Source organism: Lagopus leucura, unplaced genomic scaffold, assembly GCF_019238085.1.
Source record: "Lagopus leucura isolate 7727_CA_CO unplaced genomic scaffold, USGS_WTPT01 Super-Scaffold_100008, whole genome shotgun sequence".
Lineage (NCBI taxonomy): Eukaryota > Metazoa > Chordata > Aves > Galliformes > Phasianidae > Lagopus > Lagopus leucura.
This window is the reverse complement of record NW_024962265.1, coordinates 9,087,278-9,112,655: the sequence shown is the minus strand read 5'-3', so window position 1 is coordinate 9,112,655 and position 25,378 is coordinate 9,087,278. Positions and strand designations below refer to the sequence as shown.

The 25,378-nt window shown below is 39.5% G+C and overlaps 1 protein-coding gene across 4 annotated transcripts in view; it reads right to left on the bottom strand.

The window, feature by feature from the left end:
* CACNA2D1 (calcium voltage-gated channel auxiliary subunit alpha2delta 1) overlaps window positions 1–24,783 on the bottom strand; it is a 356,843-nt gene extending 332,060 nt beyond the window's left edge. For all 4 annotated transcript variants that reach the window (XM_042872959.1, XM_042872960.1, XM_042872961.1 and 1 more), the window contains exon 1: window positions 24,172–24,783. In XM_042872959.1, the coding sequence (XP_042728893.1) occupies window positions 24,172–24,266 (95 nt within the window). In that variant the 5' untranslated portion in view covers window positions 24,267–24,783. The remainder of the gene's footprint in view (window positions 1–24,171) is intronic.
* Between the last annotated feature and the right edge of the window lie 595 nt (window positions 24,784–25,378).

The following is a 25,378-nucleotide window of genomic DNA, read 5'->3' as shown; positions in this document are numbered from 1 at the left end:
CAGTGAGTTTTTAGCAGCTGTTCAGAGTGATGTGCTTTGTATGAGTATGTTGGTGTTGCATTGTTTTTGGTAGGAGTAGCATGTGATACATTATAACTGTTTTCTGTGTGCTGGCATTGCTATTGATACTATAAAGCAATGTTTCACTTTCTCTTTACAATGTATGGTGATAGCTATTAAAATATTCTGCAACTGCTGAATTAGGATTTACTAAATGTTAAGCACTACATAATCTCAAAAAGACACTACACCATACTTTAAACATAGATTTATGGAATCAATCTGCTATTAGCTATGTGACCCTAGGAATATCACATTTGCCTTTTACCATACTAGCTGGGCTGGACTAGGCTTACTTTATGAGAAAGTAATAGTTACTGAAACTTAATTTAAATTTGGTCAGAAATAAATCTGGTTTCTTGAACACTGGAGAATATTTACAGGCCTTTTGATCTCCTGTTCAAAAAAGAAAAAAAAAAAAAAAAAAGAATGCAGGGAATGCGGTGGTGAATCAGATGCTGGTTAGAAAGTTATTGTGATAGGCATCAGGGAAGGTGTAATTTCAGGTTTCTTTGTTTAGAAATTGCCATACAGCATTTAGAAAGGGGTGTGTGGGTAAATTTAAATAGCATCATTCTCCCTACTTCCCCAGTGGTATTTTTTCTTTATCCCTAATCTGCATACAGCCAAATATTTCTGGACAAACATTGTAAAGGAGTAAGCAAAGAAGATGGGAGGAAGGCAGTTGGAAGAAAGCTACTGTTACACTCAGATATTGTTCCTTTCAGAATTATTCTTTTGTTTAAAGCTAGGGAAAGGATCTGAAGCCTTTACAATAGGATTGTTTTGCTATTTGGTTGTACAGTGCTATTTAAAGAAAATGCCACGATTTTCTTTATACTACACTTATATACCGATATATCAAACATCAGCATAGGAAGAAATGCTGTCAGACTGACATCCTGAGAGCTTTTGATTTGTAGGTGTCAGTGACCAGTGGCACAGCTTAGCACAGGCTCAAGGATTCAATTTGGAGCAAAAATGCCACTGAAAGGCTTCATGCCTTCTGCTGGCCAGCAGCAGAGAGATGGATCCACCTGAGCAGCCCAGGTTTGACACAGTTGGATGGCGTCCAGCTTGGAGCGTGGTTGCAGCTTCCCGTGGGAAGCCAGAATCGCTGATAACTAATGAGGTCTGCAGTGGGCTTGGAGTGCTTGCTGACAGCATGTCATGGAACAGTGGGGTAATACAAATAATAAGATTTTACTGTTTTCTTTATTGCTCTTGTTGCTTTTATTTTTAGCTCTCTGCTACAGGAGATAGGTCTCTGGATTGCTTGCTCTATTGCACACACTTTCCTTCTCACTGGCTGTCTGTCTCTTGACAGGTGTAAGGAGGATCCTAAATATAGCAGCCACCCGTCAGTTGGCTTCAGCAATCAGCAAGCACTGATTTAGCAATTCTCTTAACCGGCTCAGCTCCAGAAGGGTGTTCCTTTTAAAGGTCTATAAATTGACTCAGTTGTGAGCTTTCTTTAAGATTAACCAGATTATCCTGAAGTATGAAAAATACCATAAACAAATAGGTCTTGGAAATGATAGGTGCAAGGGAAAAGAAAGGAAAAGGTATTTTAAAGTTCATCCAAATTTGAGCAGTTTAGTTAATGGGAAGGTGTCTCACTGAGGAAAACACTGACACTAGCTGTAGATACAGGCCTTTTTTTAGCTGAAGAAACACAATTTCAGACATATAAAGTATGTACACATTTGTGTGAATTTTTCCTCAGACAAAAAGACTTCACTGCAGGCATACTGATTAGCTGCAGTTTACTTCGCTCCACACAGAAAATAGGTGTAAGGTTAAAAATGTACCTGCCTTGATACTGAATGTTTATAGTGCTCCATAAAAATATTTCTAAACATATCTAAACATATGAAAAGTATTTTTCATGATGTACATTTAGTTATGGTTCTGCTGAGGTCAGCCCAGTATTGATTCTTGAAAATTAATTGGCCAAATATATTATAATTACAAACAGTACAGATTAGAATATATGAAAGAAGAACTGCATCACTTTGTTAAAAGCAAGTAGAAATTTGGTGTCCCTGACTCTTTATTGTCCCCCATTGTCATTTATATTCACAGATAATTTTATAGTCTACAGAAAAGAGAAAGTGATGAAAATATTCAAAATGTAAAAATGACAAGTAAGTTGCACATAATTAAGAACATTTTTGATACTGGTTTGGTTTGATTTCTGCTTTAGGATTCCAACATACCTCTAGGATACTAAACTTGATGTGAAGAAACACAGTGAACTGAAGATAGTGCCTTTTCTGGATCAGTAGCACAGCAGTACATTTTCGTGATAGTTTTAGTTCTTTGTGTGGCCCCTGTGGTTGTGGAAAACTCTGTACAAAAAAAAACCTGCATTGGTTTATTGTGATTATGTAAGGGTTTTTTTTTTTTTGGTAAGTCTTTCTCCTTAGATGCAGCAATAAGAACCTCCTGTTCTCCTATTTCCTTTTTAGCTTTTTAGCTATTAAAATTGATGCAATTTATTGCAGGCAAAATTTCATTGCAGGCAGGCAATGTGTAGAGCTGAAGGGACACATATAATGGTGATGAGGGGCACAGCTGGGCCAGGGACATGGGTCAGAGCATCAAACTTGTGAAGCACTGCAGTTCAGGGTGGGGGAGCACAGCTGGCACTGCTGAGATGGTGGCTGTGGACCTGGGGCTGAGGTCCTGCTGAGGCGTGCATTGATTTCATGGTGACAGCATGAAGTACAGTTACTCCATTTCTTGCATTTTATGTGGTTTTTTTTTTTTTTTTTTTTTTTTTCGTTAGGAGAATACACTGTTTGCTTTTTGCTGAGTGTTACCTTGCTCTGTGCCATGCTGTGTTCCATCTCAGACCTTTAATCAAAGCCATAAATGTGTTAAGGAAGAGAGGGAACTCAAAGCTGTGATTCTGTGTGGGAGCAGAGCCTTTGGCTTTGGACAAACCACTGAGTGCCCTTTGATCCAAGATGCTGGCATTCAGCATCCAGATGTGATGTGGCACAGCTTCCTGACCCCATGGAACATAATGATTGATCTGAAGCAGTGAAAGTAGCCAAAAACCAAAGTTCTCTCCACCTGAGTTGAAGTAATTTGGAACTGTGGTGTAATCTGGTTCATCTGGTGATGGTCACTAGAGGATCAGGTTGGATATTGGGGAAAAAATTCCTCCGAAAGACTGGTGAGGCACTGGAACAGGCTGCCCAGGGAATGGTGAAGTCAACATCCCTGAAAGTGTTTGAGATGGAGATGTGGCACTTAGAGTTGTGTTTAGTGGGTGTGATGGGGATGGGTCAATAATTGGACTTGATTATCTTAGAGGTCTATTCCAACCTTAATGATTTTGTGATTATGTGAGAACTCGTCTCTTAAGTAATACATAAAAATGATCCTCTCAAGGTATACTGATAGTCCCAGGCAAACCAAGTATTTACTTTTGAAAGGGCTGGATAGTTTTTAAAAGCTTTTCTTTGCTCTCACTTAATAGTATTATTTTACTAGAATTTGCATTTAAACTATTTGGAGATCTGGGAGACATCAAGTGTTTTATTTGTTAGAGTGAAAGTGATACGTGTCCTTGTATTTGAATTCAAGCCAGTGCTTTTAAAGGTGAACAAAATCCTCTTACAAGTCATTATTCCAGTACTCTTAGTGCAGTGATGTTTGAGGTTTGTTTCCTATGAAATAGGATTGTCCATGGTAAGAAATACATGAAAGAGGCCAAATTCAGTGCTGTTCAAGTAAAAGGTTCAGAAAGCAGATAGGCAGAATGGTGCTTTTAAGAAGCAAGGAGGAGCTGTGATCCTCATGTCTGAGTGAAAACCAAGGCTGTGACAGTTAGAGAGAATCATCTTTTCTTTCAGTTCTGGCTTACGATTCACCAGATCTCAGAACCTGTAGGTCTGACATATGCATCCCATTTTTTCTTTACTTCAGGGGAAAAACAAACAAACAAAAAAAAACAAAAAAAAAACACAACAATTTTTAAAGATAGGCATTTCTAAATGCTTTCCTCTATGTGGAAGACGAATACTAAAATAGAAATTAGGACAATTATTCTCTAATAAAAAAAACCTACCCCATATTTCTTCTGATAACTTGTTTGTTCTTCGTACAACTATTGCAATTATATGATAGTCTCCATTAAAGCATTGTCTAACTAATTGTTTCAAGGCTAACACCCAGGTATTGGCTTCTGAAAGCAAGACTTTTCAGGAAACACCACCTTGCCAGTTTTGCAGGGAGAACCTTATTAGAAATGCAACCACTGGTCGCAGCTGCTATCATCTGGAAAACAGTGTGTGTAGTGTCTTAGGCTATAGGCACTGTTAGACAGTTAGCTATGGACAGAGATGCAGAACACACAGTAGGTGCGTTTGAGCTTTATGGGCTCTGTTGCTGTGGGTGAAAGGGAGCTAAGTACCATATATGTAGATGTTCTTTGTCCTGAGGCCATGCATCTTAAACCATCCCTTTGTATAATCCTACTTGCAAATTTTCCCTGACCACAGGTTTTGTTCACGAATTAAACCCCGGGTAACTGAAGCACTGGAGTGCTTCAGAGTTCCTCAAGCAGCATGATCCTCTTAAGGAAAAAGTATATGTGCAAAGCTGTGGCTCCACAGAGTGCTCAGGGGCATTTACTGAGAGCTTCCCAGCAACTCACCTGTGGCTTGTGCAAACACAAATGCTTTGCTTACATGCCTTCTGTTGGTCTCTGAGAAACTGGAGGACAGGGACTGGAAGAGTTAAAGAGTTAAAGAGTTAAACTGAAAGGCTTGGTAGGAGAGTGTTGCCACCTGGCAGCATGGCAGCCTGAGGGTGCTTTTTGCAATTAGTCTTTGTAAACAGAGTTTTATAAGATGTTATGAATCACTTGTGCTCAAACTAATTTTGGGTTGTTTTCTTTAATTGAAAAATCTAATCTAGATTTCTAGAGTTGCTAAGAATCTAATGATAAAAAATAAAATACTTCTGTATTTTACTACTTACATATATATTTCACACAGATAAATTAGTTTCTTAGCAATAATTAGGCTGCTTCTTAAGTATTATCTTCACAGAATCACAGAATGGCCCAGGTTGGAATGGACCTCAAGAATCATGAATCTCCAACATCGCCACCACAGGCAGGACCACCAACTTCCACATTTAATACTAGACCAGGCTGCCCAGGACCCCATCCAACCTGGCCTTGAACACCTCCAGGAATGGGGCGTCCACAACGTCTCTGGGCAGCCTGTTCCAGCACCTCACCAATCTCTCTGTAAAGAACTTCCCCCTGATATGCAACCTAATTCTTCCCTCCCTCAACTTAAAATCATTTCCCCTTGTCCTTTTGTTATCTACCCTTTCAAAGAATTGACATCCCTCCTGTTTGTAGGCTCCCTTTAGGTACTGGAAGGCTACAATGAGGTCACCGCACAGCCTGAACAAGCCCAGCTCCCTCAGCCTGTCTTCATAGGGGAGGTGCTCCAGTCCTCTGATCATCTTTGTGGCCTCCTCTGGACCTTCTCCATCAGCTCTCTATCATTCTTGTACTGGAGGCCCTAGATTTGAATGCAGTACTCCAGATGGGGCCTCACAAGAGCAGAGTAGAGAGGGACAATCACCTCCCTGTCCCTGCTGGCCACCCCTCTTCTGATGGAGCCCAGGATACCATTTGCTTTTCAAGCTACAAGAGCACACTGCTGGTTCATGTTAAGCTTTTCATCCATCAGGACCCCCAGGTCCTTCTCTACAGGGCTACTCTCAAGGACCACTTCTTCCAGTCTGTGCTTGTGCCTGGGATTCCTCTGGCCCAAGTGCAAAACTTTGCACTTTCCCGTGTTGAACCCCATTAAGTTCATCCAGGCCCACCTTTCTAGCCTGTTGAGGTCCCTCTGAATGGCATCCCTTCTTTCTACCGTGTAAACTGCACACTTAGCTTTCTGTCATCTTTGTGGTAGATTGGCTACACCTGTACATAAGAGAAATCAGAGGTTTCTCTTTTTCTAGTTGCCTCAAGAGTTCCAAAGAGGTATATAGTGTAGCTTGGAGCAATGTGCCGTAACACTGCGCTTTGCATACACCCATGGCTTTTTTAACTGTTTTCATTAGGAGATGTTTAATTCTTGTCAGAGCTGAAATACACACCGAAGAACAGCGGAATAGGCAGGACTTGTACTAACATTTCAGCAATTTCCATCAAAGCTTTCTGGCATTGATAAAATTGTTACTTTTATGGCCCTCCTGTGAAGTTCTTGAGTCCTTCAAGACCACAGTGTTATAGAGGTGGTGAAGTGGTGTTGCTGGAGAGCAATGACAGTGCAGCTGTGAGAGGCCTGCAGCAGTTGACACACATGTGGCTACATTTGAAGAACGGCCAGAGGCTTTCCCAAGCACTTGCTGGAGGATGTCACTACCTGTCTCTTCCTCTCCTCTTGTGTTCTGTCACCTCCTGTAGACGTGTACCTCCACCTGATCAGATCGCGATTCCAGCACAGCAGGCAGTTGCACTAGTCCCTGCTCCTCATAAGCAACAGGTAGAGGCCTGAGGAGGGGTGAGCCTTGGCTGTTCCCTCTCTGTGCATTCAGTACAACTTAAATGACAGATAGAATTCATTCCTGAACTAGTATGTGACATGCAGCATTGGATTTCTGAGCTGCAGCCCTCTCCCTGCTCTGACATTGGGCATCATGACAAAAAGCCGATGCTCTCTGTTGTGTTGTCAGAACATATTTTTGCTCTGTGACTTTGAGGAAAGGGTAATGGCAACAGCCCAAGCCTGCCGAGTTCTGGAAACCATGCAGTTCCTCTGGAGCCTCTGACTGTCACTGGCTTTCTTTGAGTCTCGTCCTGTCTGCAATGAGTTGTCACCTACTGCCATACAGGGATGCTGAATTTGAAATCTCAGTGCTTTATGATCTGAAATTGAGTAGTAGGCACCATGAAAATATATTTCATAGGCTATCTGCTGGTGACTTATTTTTAACCCTTCTCTCTCCACCACTTGTTTGTATACAACACAGGCTTTCCTTGTTTTTTATTGAGAGAAATCAGCCACCCTAGCAGAAACAGAGATTCAGGTGACACAAATCAGAGATTCCCATGAAGGTTGACACATTGATTCTGAAACCTCTCCTTGTCTTTCAGCAATGGGAAAGATGATGCACCTTTTCTCCACAGATAAATAGAAGCAAGAAGCAGCACTTTGCTCTATTTAAACTGGGAGACAGCTAATGGTAAAATTAGTGCTCTGCTTCCCGGGTCTGGATTTATTCACTCGCAGCTTGTCATCTTCCTCATGCGTGTTGTGTGGTACAAGCAATTCTCCTTGGATTGTGCTACTGAAATCTAGTCAGGGGAATGTGGGGGCTGATTCTAATACAATGTAGTAAATATAATGAGCTTAGTGAAAAATTAATATAATGACAACTTATCTGAAACTCTTGCAATTTAAGCCTGAATATAGTAATTAAGTCACGTATAAAAACATTTATTTTGAGAGTGGCATCCTTTGTGTGTCCCCAGAATAAATGAATAAACAGCAGGAACTTTGTTAGACTAAAATCCCACCTCAGGCTGAGCAACTCTGTAGCCTAATTGAAGATTAAAACTTAGATCTCACTGCACATTAATAGTAGATGTGCAAAAAGCTGAATTCAAAACAATTTTTATATGAATGTGCTGTTAAGATGGATTTTCTTTCTTTTCTGTTCATGTGAAAGAATCATCAAGTTCTAAGAAATCCTAAAGCATGATAACATATTTTTACAAAATCTTATGAACTTCCTTGTAGTGTGTACTGGGCTAGCTAACATTCTGTTCTATCATGTATCAGTAATCTATGGCAGAAGTTGTACCCATCTGTTGAAAATTAAACCATATAGTTATTTAATATCTGCCTGCCTTACAACCCTGTGTGTCCTACGTTTTTATAAACATGAACACATAGAAGAAAAATAATAGGAAATGATTTGACATGCAAATTGGTATTCATAATATAACTCTTGCCAGCCATTACTTAGTTCCCTACAGGTATTATCAGTAAGCAGAGAAAACCTTCAGGAGACATGAACTATATTGCTTTATCATTCCTAGGGATGCTGTTTCTGTGCCAGACTTCCTGTCTATGGATCTTTGTCGCATAAACTTATTATTATGAATCCTGTATGAGATATGGGGGTTGTTCCATAACTGGAGCTTCTAAATACTGTGCTAATAAGAGCAGGGACACCCATACATGGTGCATGCATTGCTGCTGTTTGAAGTCTGTGGAGAAGAAAATTCATCTCCTGGTCTGAGAGAGTGAATAATTAAACGTAGCATATTAAATTGCACTGTGTATGATAAATTCTGCTAAATTACATTCAGAAATGCATAAGAGAGAAGAGCTAAATCTTGCAATAGATTCCCTCCTACATGTAATTTGTATGGCTTTTTAAATACTCTACTACCACACACACAAACACACACACACAATAAAAAAAACTCAGGGATAACAGATTATTTCCATGTCGTTTGAGCATTATTTTGTCCCACATCATGGTAACAAAAAAGATCAAAATTTATTTTACTAAAAGATATAGCCTAAGACAAAAGAGGACATAAGTCACAATCACAATGCTTCGTACTGGGGTAGCTTGGCAGCAAATATATCATATATGTGGTAAATATTAAAATTATACACAGATCTGTGAAAGAAGTCCTCAAAAGTCAATAAGAAAACATACTGTACCTCAGAGCCACTAGCAATAATACCTTCAGATGAAGGAAAAGGCCTTGTTACAGAAATATGAAATTCAGACTACAGTAGCAATGTTTTACTGAGACCCATATCTTGATCCACTTCCTTCAATGGTTTAAATACACAAGAAAAAGTTTTAGAGCACACCTAGCTGTGCTATCAATGCATTTTGTGTATTTAATCTGAATTTCCCTAATCTTTATTTGTGGGCTGAAGCCTACAAGGCAGCTGACAGCTGGAACAGGCACTCACTTTTACACAATTCTAACAGCACCTTATATCCATATCCTTCTTCTTATCTGACTTATAATAACAAAAACAAGTGCTTCTACAAGGTATTATACTGTCCAAAGAATTTTCTGTGCCCTTTTGAAGAACTCATACGTATGGGAACTGCTGAGTCACAGCCTGAACCTCTGATTGATCACCTGAGGCGAGCCATGAGTCAGCCAGAGGAGCACAGCTGAAGGCAATTCACCTGTGCTGCCGGAAGACCTGTTTAAGAGCTGGATACCAGGAAGGAAGGATCTTGTCTGGATATCCTTCCTTCTGGTGTTTTGTGGTGAGCCCAGCATAAGGGTAAGCTTTCCATTTATTTTCTTTTGTTATCATAATCTACTTTGCCTAACTCTCTTGTTTATTTTGTGATTGTAACATTTTAATATCCCTTGATTATACATCATATATGAAAGAGAACCTGGATAAGAATTGAAAAACCAACCCTGAACTTCCTGTTTTTTTGTTTTTTTTTCTAACAAATTCCTCAACGGCTTTAATCCAACCCTAACATCACTTTCAAACCCCAGCTGATTTTGAGATACATAGAATAAGCTAGCCTTCTGGAAAAATTAAGTGTAGAAATGATAAGACATTCAATTTGCATGGAGGCATGCATACAGTTGTGAATGACTTAAACTGAAATAAAAATCAGGCGGTCATTACACAGTGGTATTTTAAAGTCCCAGAAAATTTTTTTACTGCATCATTTTGGACTCTCAGAGAGCTACACAAACACTGTAATACAACAACACTTCTTTTAAATAGCGCTTATTTCAGCATTGATTTTGTTTAGATTGACATTGAGCGCTAGAAAGATTTTGTAATTGTTCCATTCTGAAAATAGATCGTATTATCAAACAAGAAAGCCTTTATTTTTTCATTATCTAATTTTCCCAGGTGCAAGAAATGTCACACAGAGGATGTGTGTCCAAGTCAAATCACACGGTAAGAAATCATAGACGGGAATCTAAATTGCTTTTGAATTAGAAACTCCATTCCACAACAAAAAAAAAAATTGTGTGCTTCCTACAGACTATATTTGCCTATCATATATTTATTTGAAGACTTTGGACTAAAACCCACTCACAGTACAGCAAATTTAAATGGAAACAAGCTTGTTTTATCAGTTCATGGGGACTGGAGGGATACTTCGTTGTTGGCAATACAAGCTGCTTTATTTTAAGCAATCTTGGAATTAATCAGACTGCAGAACTCCAACTTGCAGGATGTCTGTTTGGCCATTAAGAAATCCTTGACTAAATTCTATCCAAATATATGTCATTAAATGTCAGTGTATGCATCTGGATCTGGTACACTCAAAACATAAAATTTCACATGCTTGTGAAATTTCTTAAATTTGCCTATGCTTACTCCCAAAATAACCCCAAACATTAAAGGTAGAGCTAAACGCTCACACAAGAAGCATGAGTTTCCCACCCAGTTAGGTAACTAAGAATGTTAGGGACATTTCAGTCATACATTGCTGACATTTCCCATTAATTTTCAGGAAAAATAACGCCTATGAAACAATCACAGAATTGTAGGGGTTGGAAGGGACCTCCAGACATCATCGAGTCCAACCCCCCTGCCAAAGCAGGTTCCCTACAGCAGGTCGCACAGGTAGGCATCCAGGCAGGTCTTGAACATCTCCAGAGAAGGAGACTCCACCACCTCCCTGGGCAGCCTGTTCCAGTGCTCCGTCACCTCACTGTAAAGAAGTTCTTGCGCATATTTGTGCAGAACTTCCTATGCTGCAGTTTCCGGCCATTTCCCCTTGTCCTGTCTCCACTCACCACTGAAAAGAGTCCGGCCTCGCCATTCTGCCCCCCACACCTTAGATATTTATAGACCTGGATCAGGTCCCCTCTCAGTCTTCTTTTCTCAAGGCTAAATAGACCCAGTTCACTCAGCCTTTCCTCATAGGAGAGATGCTCCAGGCCCTTCACCATCTTTGTGGCCCTCCGCTGGACTCTTTCCAAGAGAGCCCTGTCTTTTTTGTACTGGGGAGCCCAGAACTGGACGCAGTACTCCAGATGAGGCCTTACCAGGGCAGAGTAGAGGGGGAGGATCACCTCCCTCAGCCTGCTGGCCACGCTCTTTTTAATGCATCCCAGGATGCCATTGGCCCTCTTGGCCACAAGGGCACACTGCTGGCTCATGGCCAACCTGTCGTCCACCAGGACACCCAGGTCCCTCTCCGCGGAGCTCCCCTCCAGCAGCTCATCCCCCAACCTGTACTGGTGCATGGAATTATTCCTCCCCAGATGCAAGACTCTACGCTTGCTTTTGTTAAACCCCATCCAGTTTCTTACTGCCCAGCTGTCCAGCTCTTGCTGAATGACAGCACAGCCTTCAGTTGTGTCAGCCAATCCTTCCAACTTTGTATCATCAGCAAACTTGCTGAGGGAAACTTGCTGATGAGAAGTAATTTTCATCTAGTGAAGGGTTGTATATATTTAAGTAATACAGCTTAAAAACCGAGTAGTACAACTTAAAAACAGCTTAAAAATAGGACTAACCAGCTATTCTCTTCCTGCAGCAGAAGATCCAAACATCCAAGCAACACAGAACATCCAAACATATCTCAGAAACATCTCTTTCCTTATTGGTTTGTTTATGCTTTTGGGTTTAAAGCAGAGATTTTGGCCAATACCTCCCTTTCAGTTCTCAGAGACAGGTGCTTCTGTAGACTCTCCCTAAACTGGAAGCTATTACTGGAAGCAGGTTTTCACTGCCATAGACAAAGTACATTCTTTTCAGCTTTACTAAAATTATCTGTGAAATCCAACTGTTCTGGTCACCTTATGTAGGAGTTACATTTTGAATAATAAGCTACAGAGAGGAAAAAAAAAAAGCATTCAAAACTCTTCTTATTAAGTCAAAATCATAACAGATATAAAGTCAGATAACCAAAATAAATACACATCTCCATCTTAGTATGTAAGCACATTGTAAGTATAATTCTGCTCTTATGTATCTACTTCATACACTCGGTGAAATAAGTTTCCAGCTGCAAAAATAACAGTTGATTCTGTAACTGGGCACTGGATCACAATGGAGATGTAGAAGGAAAAAAAATGAAAGCCAAGCAGCAATTTCAATAACTTGCACTTCCTAATTATTAAGTAATGAGGTTTACTACCTAATAATGTACTTTTAACACAGATTTTTTTTTAAAAGACTCATTAGCTCTTTTTTCTATGAACAGATTTATCCCATGGAGAATAATGGGACAATTGTAGACCAGAATACTATTCACTAGAAAGAAATAGATCCCCAGGTAATTAGATATGTGGAACCAAATATTTAATCACTGATGTTTAACCTGTGCTTGCCAAGCTGAAAGCATCATAACTGAGTGCATAATATCTTTGTTTGTTGAAGCATGGATATTTGTGAGAATAATTGAGCATTTTCATGCAAAGGTACCTTGCGGGCCATAGAAATAACTTATTTGATGAATAAATGACATTATGCCAAGCAAAATCAGAAGCAGCAAAATATCTGCAGTCAAAGCATTACTCCAGAAATCTATTACAATATTAGGTATGACTGTTTTCTAATTTTATTTCTCACTATCCAAACAAGTGATGGGTGCTTTTAATTCCAGTCTCAGTTTGAAAAAAAAATGCATCGAGATTAGTAACACACAGCAGATACCATTCAAGTATTGCTAATAAGAACAAAGCTATCACATCAGAATTTCACCCTATGGCCTTATCATGTAATAACATCACATTTCAGAATAAACAGAGGAGCACAAAAAAAAAAAGTAGTTTTATTTGTTTTTTTTTCCAGTTTTCTTGCTGATTTTAAATTTAGTGGCCTGAAAATCAGGATTTCATACTAGAAGGTGAACGAATTATTCAGTTTTGCATAATGAGGGGTCAAAATAAATTACTTCTCTCATTCCTACCATTCTAAACTGCAGTGCTGAGCCCTAGAACTAATTGCAAAACAAAAAAAAAAAAAAAGAAAAAAAAAAACCACAAAAAAGTAAACTGTGAAAGTCACTTAAAACCATCCCTCATATTTCCAGATGTTAAAGTATTTTAAAAAGTATTTCTTCCTAACAACTCCGTACGTCTATAAAAACATGCTTTCTCCTAATTTCTAGGAGTGTTTTTCAGTGCCTTCCAGCACGCTATGAAGTTCTTTTTCACATGGACACTTGCTCAGTGGGGCACAGACAATGAAGTGCTGCCAGAGCTTATCATTTAAAAGGAAGACAAATGACCACATCTGATATCACGCATGGTTTCCTTGCAATATCTTACTATTCCCCTTTGTATAGCCTAATATAATCATGTACTACATTTTATTTTATATAATTTTTACAATGAGGCCTTGACAGTGATGACTTATTCTGGGGGGATGAAACCTGTATGTGCTTAATCAGGAATTATTTTGTGTGGATTAATCCATGCAACTGGAATTTAAATGATACAGGTCTGATACTCATTTTGCTGAAATTACACCGGTGCAAAGAAGGATGAAATTGGGTACCTCATCATTTTCAAAGACATTTAGAGTATATGCAACAAACCAATTAATCCATCGTGTATTTGTAATCAGTTAGAAGGACCAGATTCTGTTACCTCAAACCTTTTCCCCATGTGTATTGTATAATGAAATCTCCACAAGACATGTTCCTGCATATATTAGTAATCCTGTCCCAGCCTAATTTAAGATATCTTCAGGATACATGAAACTCTAATCCAGAAGATTCCAAGGCAAGAAAATGGCTTGGTAAATAATAATAAATAATAACAATAATAATTAAAAAAAATACAAAATAAAAAAGCCCAAACCAACTGTAATGTCAACATTTCTGCTGTTGACATATTATACTTGACATATACTTATGCCCATATTACTGGGCAAGGCAAAGTAATTTCTATGAAAACTATGTAACTCCTACTTGAAATCTTAGCTGCCTCAGTGGTTATCAGGCAATTAGTGATCATTAATAGCAATCTTTAGCATGTTCCTAGTCCATGAATAGAAATAAGTTGATGTCAGACCCTCCGAACAGCACTAATTACATACTTCTGTGACCATCCCTCTCACAGAAGCAGGACACTTTGCAATATGCAACACACTTGTTCAAGCAGGATGGCAGTAGAATATCATTTCCATTTTAGAAATTGAAACAGAAGAAATTAAAACAGCAATAGCCAGCGCTCCAAGAGAAGTGGGTAGCAGATCAGGTTAATGAGCGTAAGTGTCATAATTCACACGGGCTAGTGTTGTACCCTGCTACTGCCTTTATTTTAATTAGAAAATGCTAAACACTCACAGTCCACTTTTCAGACAAGCTGGGCATCTACATCTCCTACATCTTCAACAGTGTGTACAGTGTGGCAAAGGAGCACAGCTAACAGGCAGTGTTGGCATGAATCAGATATGCTGCCTTTTTTTCCCACTGTACAGTCTGCAGATTTTTGCTGACTCCTGTTAGTTTCTAAAAATGCTGGTAAGCTTATGTTTTACAATCTGTGTGCATCAAAGAAGTACTGATCATGGGGATTAACTTCTTCAAGATCCCCAGATCTCCAGTTACAAAAAGGAACAGATATGATGGCACCATTCTACAAAGATTCTATAAAAAAGAAAATCCTTGAGAAACCAGAGTATTTTCCAGCCAGGAAAGATTTAGTCATGCAAGTATCTGAAGCAAGGTGGGAATAGAGCAGGAAAAAAAAATATATCTTTATAAACAGGCCTTCACAGCTTAAGAACGCTTACCAAGTACAGAAGGCTTTGGAGGCATTAACTAACAAATTAATCTTGACAATAAAACCCTGCTTGACTAAATGGTAAAATGCTTCAGCTTCCTACTTTACTGATGACAGAAATCAGTGTGTGAAATGAAGGTGCAAAAACTTAAGTAATAATGCAAAACAGGTAACAAGAGGCAGATAATAATGGAGAAAGACACATACTAATGAGGCGCTCAGCCAGGATGCATGCAACTGAAGATGTACACCACAGGGAAATCAAATAAAGGAAACAATTACCTCTCCTATTACTTTGTTGGTTTTTTTTTTTGTTTGTTTGTTTTTTGGGGGGGGGCGGCCGCCCCCAGAGAAAGGTTACAATAGGCATGAGTTAATTCATTTACGACAAAAGGCACAAATCAAGACATACTTGCTGGATTAGGAAATATACAAACAGCTGCATTCATCCTAAAGAAGAAAAAAGTTCCATAAAAGATCACAGTACTACAAAACTCATTACTTAACACATGTGATTTCCATCTCTTGTCAGGCACTAGTTTACCCCTCCACTTTAATTGGTCTCTGAACACACAAAAAAAAAAAAAAAAAAAAATCTGACAGGCTTGTTGCATCCGTCTGTAAAAAAAATATATTAAACTACATATCAGATTAACAGAAAACATGGACATACAATAACCTCTGAATGAAATCTCTAACTACTTACTGAAAAAAAATATACCAGATGTTACTTTTATCCTAATTCAGTATATTAAAAGAAATCAAGTATATTCTGCAAAAACAAATGTGTACATTGACATCAGCACCTGAAGGCACTGCGTTTCTTGATTAAATCCACAGAACACTGTGAGCATACCTCTTTGGGCAGAGCACTCCCCAAGTAAAGATCACTACATCTGAATACAGGGCTGCATTTAGGATCCATATAACATATCTATTAAGTGGGCTATTCAAATCCACACTCGGGGAAATAATTACTCTGAGAGTCCATTCAGCCATTTATGAAATTAAGAATTTTTGAGCTAGTTCACAACAGAGTATTATAAATCAAAACCTAAGTTTTAATGGAACGATGAGATTGTCACCCCAACATTTCAAAACTTTAATGGGATGCTCGACCTATGTGTGTGAAAGTTACTCACTTGTCAAAGTGTAGGAAGAAAATAGTACAAACCTTAACTGAGATAGCATAATTGTTTTTTGCTGCAAACCACCATATCATAGCTATTAGAGGAAATTATGAATGAGAAGGGAACATCCAAATGAGGACAATTCCCTGGAGGTTGCCACTTGTGCCGTATCTGTCAATGCCTAAAAACAGTTTTACCTCTGAAATTCATACTTGTGGTCTTCTCCACTTGATTCCTTTCATTCCTGCACTGCCAACAAACAGAAGCTCTTCCAGATCACAGCACAAGGCATTTCACTTCACCATCTTTGGCTTTGTGAGGCCCCATATGGAGAACTGCACCCAGGGCTCAGGCCCCCAGCAGAAGAAAGATGTGGAGATGTTGGAACGGGTCCAGAGGATGGTGTGGAAGATGAACAGAGGGCTGAAGCACCTCTCCTATGAGAAGAGTCCGAGGGACTTGGACTTGTTCAGCCTGGAGAAGAGAAGGCTTCAGGGAGACCTCGCTGTGGCCTTCCAGTATAGAAATGGAGCTTATAAGCAGGAGGGAGAGTAACTTCTTACATGAGCAAATCGTGACAGGACAAGGGGGAATGGTTATAAACTAGAAAAGGAGAGATTTGGGTTAGATGTTAGGAGGAAATTCTTTACTCAGAGAGTGGATGGGCACTGGAACGGGTTGCCTAGAGAACCAGGGAAGAAGTTTCATTATTAGGAGTCCAGGCTATGATGTATGGCAAATTTTTCCACATTTCCACATTTCAAAAATGAGAAAACTTCCTTTTTACTACTGTTTATGACTGCCTTCATGCAGAAAGAAAAATGCAACATGGTATTAAAAGTGACAATGAGATAAATGGCACATCTTGATTTAGGCCTTAGTCCTGCCTATGACCCTTGCCTAGAGAAATTTTCTAACTTTATTTCTATGACTATTTCTATTCTATTTTATTTCTATTTTTAGTCCACACTTAGGAAAATCTGATACAAAGTCCAGCAAAGGTTAGGGACTATTAACTGGTTTTAACACTTTAGATCAGCCAGGTAGAGGTCTGCACTAAAAAACAGGAGATGGAAACAACTGAGGTACAACATTATTTGGAAGAAACAAGTTCAGCTTTTCTTCTTCTAATAAAAAAATAATATGATTTTCCATTTTATTACTACAAAACCTGAAGTTCAGACTCAGAAACCCCTTCATGTTCTTATTTACTTCACAAATCATATAGGGAAAAAAAAAAAGACCCCTGAACTAAGACCCTCAAACTAATACATGCCTCCATGATAAAGAAAGCAATTGCTGTGCAAAAGACTGTTAGCCCATACAATCCATAGCACAAATTACTTTAAAAAAAAAAAAAAAAAAAAATCCTGTTCTTGCTGCATTTCAATTCATGGCTCTGGGGAAACAGAAGATATGTTAAGAAATGTTTAAACTGCTATATAGAAAATCTGTTACAAAGTCAGGCTGTAGCCTTTTTCTCAACACTCCTAAATGAAGACTGAGAATGTAACTTAAAAGAAGGTGAAAAATCTGATAAAACATTTTTAATAATAGTCAGCAATATTATAACTTCACATTCATACTCTACAGGTATTCCAGGTCTGCCTCAGATTTAAAAAAAAAAAAAAAAAAAAGCCTGATTTTGAATTGCTGTAATTAACTGCAAAAGCTTGCTGATACGTTGATGCAAAATAATGCCAATCTTTTTCATAAACTTGTTAGAATCTTTGTAAATAAATAGCAAAACTTTATATAAAAAGCAGATTCAGCTTCCTGTCTTTGTCATCTCTTTGCTGATGGTACAGGGAAAGGCATTATGGGCAGAGACAGATGAGGACTTTTCCTTCACAGAGTTCTAGCATTTATTAAGGCAGAGAGGAAGGAAAGTGTGAACAATTGAGTTAGAAGAAGTCAATAAATAGTTTGGGAAGCAGTGAAGATGGAAAAGACGAATCCCTCCTGATCTGCATGGCTGCAGGCATGCATCATTAATTTTTAGCTATTAAAAAGTGCTGAGGTGTACTCCAAAAACCATCACTCTTAGGCTGATTTTTTCTAAAACTATCAATGGCACTTTTAAATTCTAGCTGCACAGCCTGGACCTAAACTGAGAATATCCAACACGTAAGCATCACTGAGAAATACATTGAGTTGAGAGTGGTATACTTACTGTCAGTGTTACGTATCAAACGCACGAACACTCATGAAGCACTTTGTGTTTTACACTATACTGCTTAATATTCTGCAAACAATATTGGTTCCAGTTCTTTTTTATTGCTGTAAATCCAGAATGAAGAAGAATTGTGCCACTGCGTAATGGCAATAACCAATTTGCTATAGCAAGCAGTGGCGTAACTGCTGCAAAATGAGGCTCTTGGACTGATCATAAAGAACACAGCATTAACCGATACGCTTTGAGAAAAGTTGAACAGGATCAGGCTATTATAAAAGAGACAAGAGATATTAATCAGAGCCGTATCCTCAAATGCAAATCATTATTCATTGATACTCAACCTTCAGTGTCTGAAGAAGAATGGAAAAGCCCATGCAGGAATGGGTTAAGGTCAACCAAAGACACAAAGCACAGGCACTGCTCAGTGGTAGGAAGAGTAACAGTTATTTCATGGATATATATTTTTAAAACCTTCTGTGTATTTTCAAGGTGCTAGATATGTTTTACTTTAGCACTGAGAACGCTTTCTACCAAGAAGTCTGATTCAACATTTACAAGAATATGGAGTACGGAATCTGGCTCTGCCAAATTCTATTTATGGTCCAAAAAATTTATTCCAGTGTTACGTTCTGCTAAATCTTTTCTTTTGCTAAGGCAGAAGTTTTAACAAGGCACTTGAGAACAACATTTTCTGTAGCCGGTACTTGCCACTACCATTTTATAAACACTCTGGGCACAATATGTATCCTAAGCATACAGGGATCAAAAGCTCTTGCATTGCTGGAAAAATAAAAATTAAAAAAAAATTAAAAAACTGCAAAACAGACCGGGGCCCAATTCTGCTTTTACTATGTTCAATAACAAAGAGAATGAGCCATTTTTCTCTTAAACTACTAAAATGCTCTTGAATCATAAGCCCTATCTGTCAGGGTTTTAAGTCAAACATCAGTCTGGAATATAATACTGCCTTGGCTAAAAGATTCTCACAGAAGGGAAGAATAGAGAACAAAGGCAGAAGCATGTCAAATCAGAGTTATCAGTGGGCAACTACAGTCTATTTTTTTTTTTTTTTTTTTTTTGTAATAAAAGATTTAAGTAATAATAATTTGACCATGCTTCCATCAATTTAAATGGTCTGCCAGATAAATATTTTTTAAGATATGTGTGACGGGCCTTCTATGTAACAATGAATACATTGCAGACTAATGTGCTGACAAGCTCAGCTCTCTTTCTAGCAGCTGAATTCTTGGATAAAATCATTTTGCAGGGTATGAGCAATGCAGCTCTGAAAATAGCATCACTGCAAAATGAAAGATGGAAGAAAACTCTACAATGCTGATTTATTTCAATGGAATTTCATATTTTATGTTCAGTGTCTATTTTAATGTTTTCATCAGAATTTTCATACCTAATAAAATGTAAAATTATAGAATTTGTGAGCTTCAAAGCCCCAGTATAAATTGTTAAGAGGGAAACAAAAGCAAACAACAACAACAACAAAACAGAATAATAAAAAATAAACATTCACAATTTACATCATAAAGTATGCAAAACAGAAAAGTGCTTTGTGGATCCAAATAATAATTTGCCTTTATCGCCACCACATGCGCAAAGATGCTCACAAAAAGAAAACACCAATCAACAAGCTGTTTTGCACTGATCTTTAACTAGAAGAATGGACTGCAGCAGTACTTTTAAAAATCTGTGACTTTATAAATCATGCATAACTCTCTGCATCCAGACATGTGCTGCTAAGAAAACACTAAGAGGTGATATTGCACTTCCCTGTCGTACCAAACACCATCTTTTGACTTCCTTTCCAAAGCACCACTATGAAGGTCCACGTCAACAGATTTTTCCTAATAGTGACAATTTTTAAATAGACTGTAAAATAGAAATTTCAAATGAGAAGGAGCCTGATATTTTACTAATGAGGCTGTATTTTCTAATCAGCATCAGCTGTAAATTTGATATGCTTCCTTCACAGATTTTAGGCTAAAAAATGAGACTGTATGTATGTAAGTGATGTCAAACTCCCCATCTACACTGGTAGAAACAGATGAAAAGGACATATTGTAAATATCTTCCATCTACATTCAGTCACTGATTTATATGGCAGGCAATGCTGCGTACCAAGCCCAGCAACATTCTCACAAAGACCTACACTGGTTAAGTTCACGTGAAGAAATCAAAAACAAAGACACCTCAGTTGTGCAAGCCCTAATTCATATGACTCATACAGACTTCCCTGAGCTGTCCTAATGACACCAAAACAGTAAGGATGATTCAAGTGAATAAGAAATAGGAATACACAGCTACACAGCTTCTTTTCTAAAAACGTCTTTGGCTTTTATGCCTGCATACATACATGCATAATATATACATATTTATAGTATGTATATTATTCAGTTCTCTGTATATTATTTTTATCTTCAGATGTTTTATACCAATTTATCTAGTTAGCAGATCTGTCTTGAACGTAATGTATAAATTATTCTCTACTCAATTTATTCTCTACTCAAATACTCAAACATATGGAAAAACAGAGAATGAGTAAAGAGGAAAATTAGAGAAAATAAAATTAGCTATATCCAGAATGATGTAATTGCAGAAATAGCACTATTGATATTGAAAGCTTTTAGTCCCATGTTTGTCAAAAATCAAAATATTTGGCTCTGTAGCCAGCCTTACCTGGAAGCAGTAGATCCATCTCTGTATCAACTGATACTCATTATCAGTAGAAACATCAACACTACTAAGACATGCTGTTCCAAAAGTCTACTTAGGAATTTTAGCGTTTTTTAAACCAGTTTTTAAACTCCAGACTATCTGTTTTGGTGCAGGAGAGATAATATGGTAGTAATAGAGTCCCATGCCACCTTTACCAGGGAACATGCAAAACTACATTCACATGACAGTATATTTTCCACAGAATTCTGTATAGAAATGGATGATAAAGAAATAAATAAGCCTATAAAGAAAGAAGTGCATCGTGTACAGTGTTTGTAATAGAAACACTGTGGCTACAAGGACAGGAGAACCGTATATAATGGCATTCTCACGTATCTGCAGTGTGCATGTACAACTGAAATATTTGGAGCTTCTATGTTAAAAGAGCATACATACTAAATTAAGAGCTAATGTATAATAGATGTCTGATAGACAAAACAATGAAAACAATACCTTTTAGCAAAATCTCTGAATGCATATTATCAGCAGGTAAGTCTTAGATCTAAAGATCAAGACATAATTATTCCTATCCTTAAATTGTTCATTAAAGGAAGTTTTCAATATTTGCAGTGAAATGTTCCAACAAACGAAGCAACAAATGTGTTTACACCACCTGCTCAGATTTACAATGAGAAATTAAGACTTCCATTTCATACCGCACACACATCCACTTGAAATTCTCTGTACATTGCTGGGCAAATATACCAAAACCTTTTTGCCATGTCAGAGGAGTAAAATGAATCCAATGCCTGAGAGTCTATCAAACAGGCATTGCTTAAACATTCAGTAATTTTTGCTAAAAATACATCATGCTGGTGTGGTTCTGTATTGGTGATACACACTTCTGAATGCTTTAGTAAAAGCATTTGCTGATGCAGAAGAAACAGATGACTGAAAGAAAAGTGATCGTACAGTGATGAGGAGATGAAATCACAAACTACACAGCCTTCAATATACACATTTTCATACAACAGTTGGGCAGTGCTGCTTCCTCAGCATAACTTTTCAACTACAAGAAAAACAGACTGAAAATAATGGGAAAAGGCAAGTCACTCAGAACACAGTATCAGCTAATCTTTGCTTCTTCAATTATTAATATATCTTCTTTTCTTCATTTTCTTCTCCTTCCCTTTTTTTTTTTTTCCCTACTATCTTTAATATTCTTAATATAAAATCCTTCACTTTAAGGGCATTCACTTCTCTTTGTTCTTCCCCATTTGTGATCTGTAGCAGGAAATAAATCCTCACTAACTGTGAAGACTTAAAAGAGATTCAGAAAAATGTTTTCTCTTTCACCTGTTACATCATTACTTCTGCAAAGCAGCTCTCCCTCTATCAGTATGTTGTGCTGCCTCCCAAATTAATCAAGCTTTACTTGCACTTCAGTTTCAAAAGGAGAAATATTACTATGAAGGATGGACAGGTGCTATATATTGTTTCTATAATTTTTTCAATGGAGTAATAATGAAGAAAAAAGAAAGCTAACAGTAAGTTATTTGTGTAGGACACGAAGATGCTGCTAACACCATATTCATAATTACTTAATAGTTTATAATTAGAATTGCATTAATATAACATGCTTCCCTGTTGACCATTCCTATTGTCATGACTGGCAGTACAGGTAAATTCTGAAGGGAAACGGCAAACACAGGCAGACGGGAAAAATAATTTTAAATAAATATCGCATAATGTAATGCTTAGAAGTGATCTGGAGTTCTATTTGAAATTATACAACCTTCTTTTTCTACATTCTTTTTATTTTCACAGGGTTTTGTATTTCCCTCTCTTAAAATCAGATAAAGCTGTGCAGAAGATCAGGCGTGGTTGGTTGTGTATGATACACTTTGGCAACACAGAAAGAAGCAATCAGACCCGGGAGCTCAAGCACAGGGGAAGCACTGATTTAAAGCCCCAGCTTTAAATCTTATTTTTATATGATACGTCTTTATAAACAGCAAAAGATTATTTTCTTAAGATAGTTTTCCCTTCAATGAAAGGCTACATGTATTCAATTTAGAAGACGTGGTTATTTTACGCTTATCTTTGTATTCCCCTGTAACAGAACCGAAACCCAGAACCGAATCCAATTATAACAACCTACCAGAAGTACTAATTGGTGAAAATGCATTGCTGGTAATTGCTGTAAACTCATCCTTCTGCACGGAGTGAACGAGGGCAATAAATTTCACCCAGCGTTAAACAATGGGGAAGACTCCCATCAGCACTGTTTTTTTCTTATGTAAAATGCATTAAAGTGAGTCATCCGCTTAGAAGTTCCCTACTGATATCTTCAACCCAGCTCAGGCACTAAGGTAAGTGTTTCAACATAATAATAATAATTATAATAATAATAATAATAATAATAAAAGCAAACAAGGTGTAGAGGAAAAAAATAAAAGGAAGAAAACACGGTCATTAGTTCATAGACCTTATTTCAATCTGTAGCCGAATCTCAAAGATGATGAATTGGATTATTTTTGCCCTTGTATTGCCTGCCTTCATTATGTGATCCTCGCACGACCCTGGGCAGCAGTTTCATGCTAATAAGTACACGGCGCTTTAAAGATTGCTGCCTCCAAGGCATGTCAAAGCAGGCTGTGTTCGCACCGACTCCCACCTTCCCTCTCAAAGGTGCTTTTGGGAAGTGCCAATTCCAAGGCCGGCGCTTGGGCTCGTGGAAGGAAACGGTCTCTTAGTTGTGTGGCTTTAAGCTCGCTACAAAAGCCCGGCTTGTGCACATGCGTGCGCACACACGAAACCACACGAACAAACACATACATAAAACAAACCCCGGAGCTGTCAAAACACTCCCGGTGCGCGCTGGCGTGCGGCCAGGTGCGAGTGAACGGAGCTCCGGGCAGAGCCGTCCTTCCTCTCAACGGCCGGCAATATCGACCTGCAGTTCATTTGTAACTAAAATCACTCAAGTTTTAATATATTTTTTTCTGTTTTTTTGTTTTTTTGTTTTTTGTTTTTTTTTTTTAGAGCTCCAAACTCCTGCCAGACCGAAATAACCCCGGTGGGAGGAGGGGGCAGGCTCCGCGTAACACGAAACTTTCCTCCCGGCGCGGCTCGGCCGCCGGGCTGTGTATATTTAGTGATGTCGGAGGCGCAGCCTTCTCCTCCAAAAGTCCGACTGCCACTGGGGGATGGTTCCCCCGGATCCCCTCTTTGCCCAGCCGAACCCCTGAGGCTTTCCCTCTACGCCGCTTCCCACGCAGAGTTACTTTCAGCAGCGTTCGGTACCTCTGTCCCCATCGCCGGGAATGCCCTCGGCCCGGCGCTGCTCCCCGCCCCGTTCCCGGCGCTGCCCCGGAGACACTTACGTGGTGGGCGAAGGGAACGGGCCCTCCGAGGAGTGGTTCATCACCAGGGACTGGAAAAGTGTCAGGCTAAAGACCAGCAGCCAGCCAGCAGCCATCTTCCTGATCGAAGATCGATCCCTCTTATTTTTTCCCCCCAAGTCGGCGAGACGGTAATAATAAATTCAATTATTGTGCGCGCCGGGTGTGGGGGGGCCGCCGGTTTTTAAAGGCTCCTCCGCTGCCCCCGCCCGCCCCCTGGCACAGCCCAGCGATGTGCACAGAGCGCGGCCGAGGGTGGGGAGGAGGAGGAGAAACGATGGAGATCGGTGGGTGGAGAGGGGGAAGAGAGGAGAGAGCGAGAGAGGCACTCCGCTCTGTTACTCCGGCAGCAGCTCCAGCTTCATCCGATCCGCCGCCATCAGCGCTACTTTTGTAACGGATCCCCGCTCACTCCGTGCGTGTGTCCGCTTCCCTGATTTATCCCCGATTGCGGAGCAGCAGCAGCGGCGGGGGGGGGGGCGGGGGAAGGGGAGGAGAAGGAGAAGGAGAAGGAGGCGGGGTGGGGGCTCCTGAAGGGAGAGGAGAGAAAGAAGAGTTGGCGGCGGGCGGCTTTCTCCCGGCTGCTGCCTTCCTGCCGGCGGCGGGGGCGGGCGGCGGGCGCTGTGCGGCCGCGCTCCTTACATGGAGCGGGGAGCTCCGGGCCGGGCCGGGCCGGGCCCCCGGGAGGCGTGCCGCACCTCCGAGCTTCCCGCGCGCTATTTTTAACTGTGCTTCGTGCCTCTTTTAATCCCTATCCCCCTGCTCCTTCTGGAGGAGCAGCAGCCGCACGTCCAGCAGTGTGCCCAGCCTGGGGTGCGTTCATATACTCGTATGTATATGGCCCTCTGGAAGGTCCTCCCGGTGCGGGTCCCCGGGGCTCGCTGCAAGTCCCCAGGCTCTTTCCTCCTCAATCATATCTCTAGCGTATGTACTTTTTTGCAGAGCCCTCGGGCGACTCAGATTGCCTTTCCTTTATGCTCGCATACACCCTTTTCTGTGGCTGCTATACATTTTCCATACAAAGTAAACCTGGTAAAGGTTGCTTAGGTAATTTAGTAAAGCCATTAAAAGTTCACTAACAGCTTTTCACTAAAATCTCTTTTCCTTCTTTCCTTCTTCCTTCCTTCTGCATTTTTGTTATTAGTCCAACAGGTGGAAATGAAAGAGCAGACACTATTCTCGCTATTTT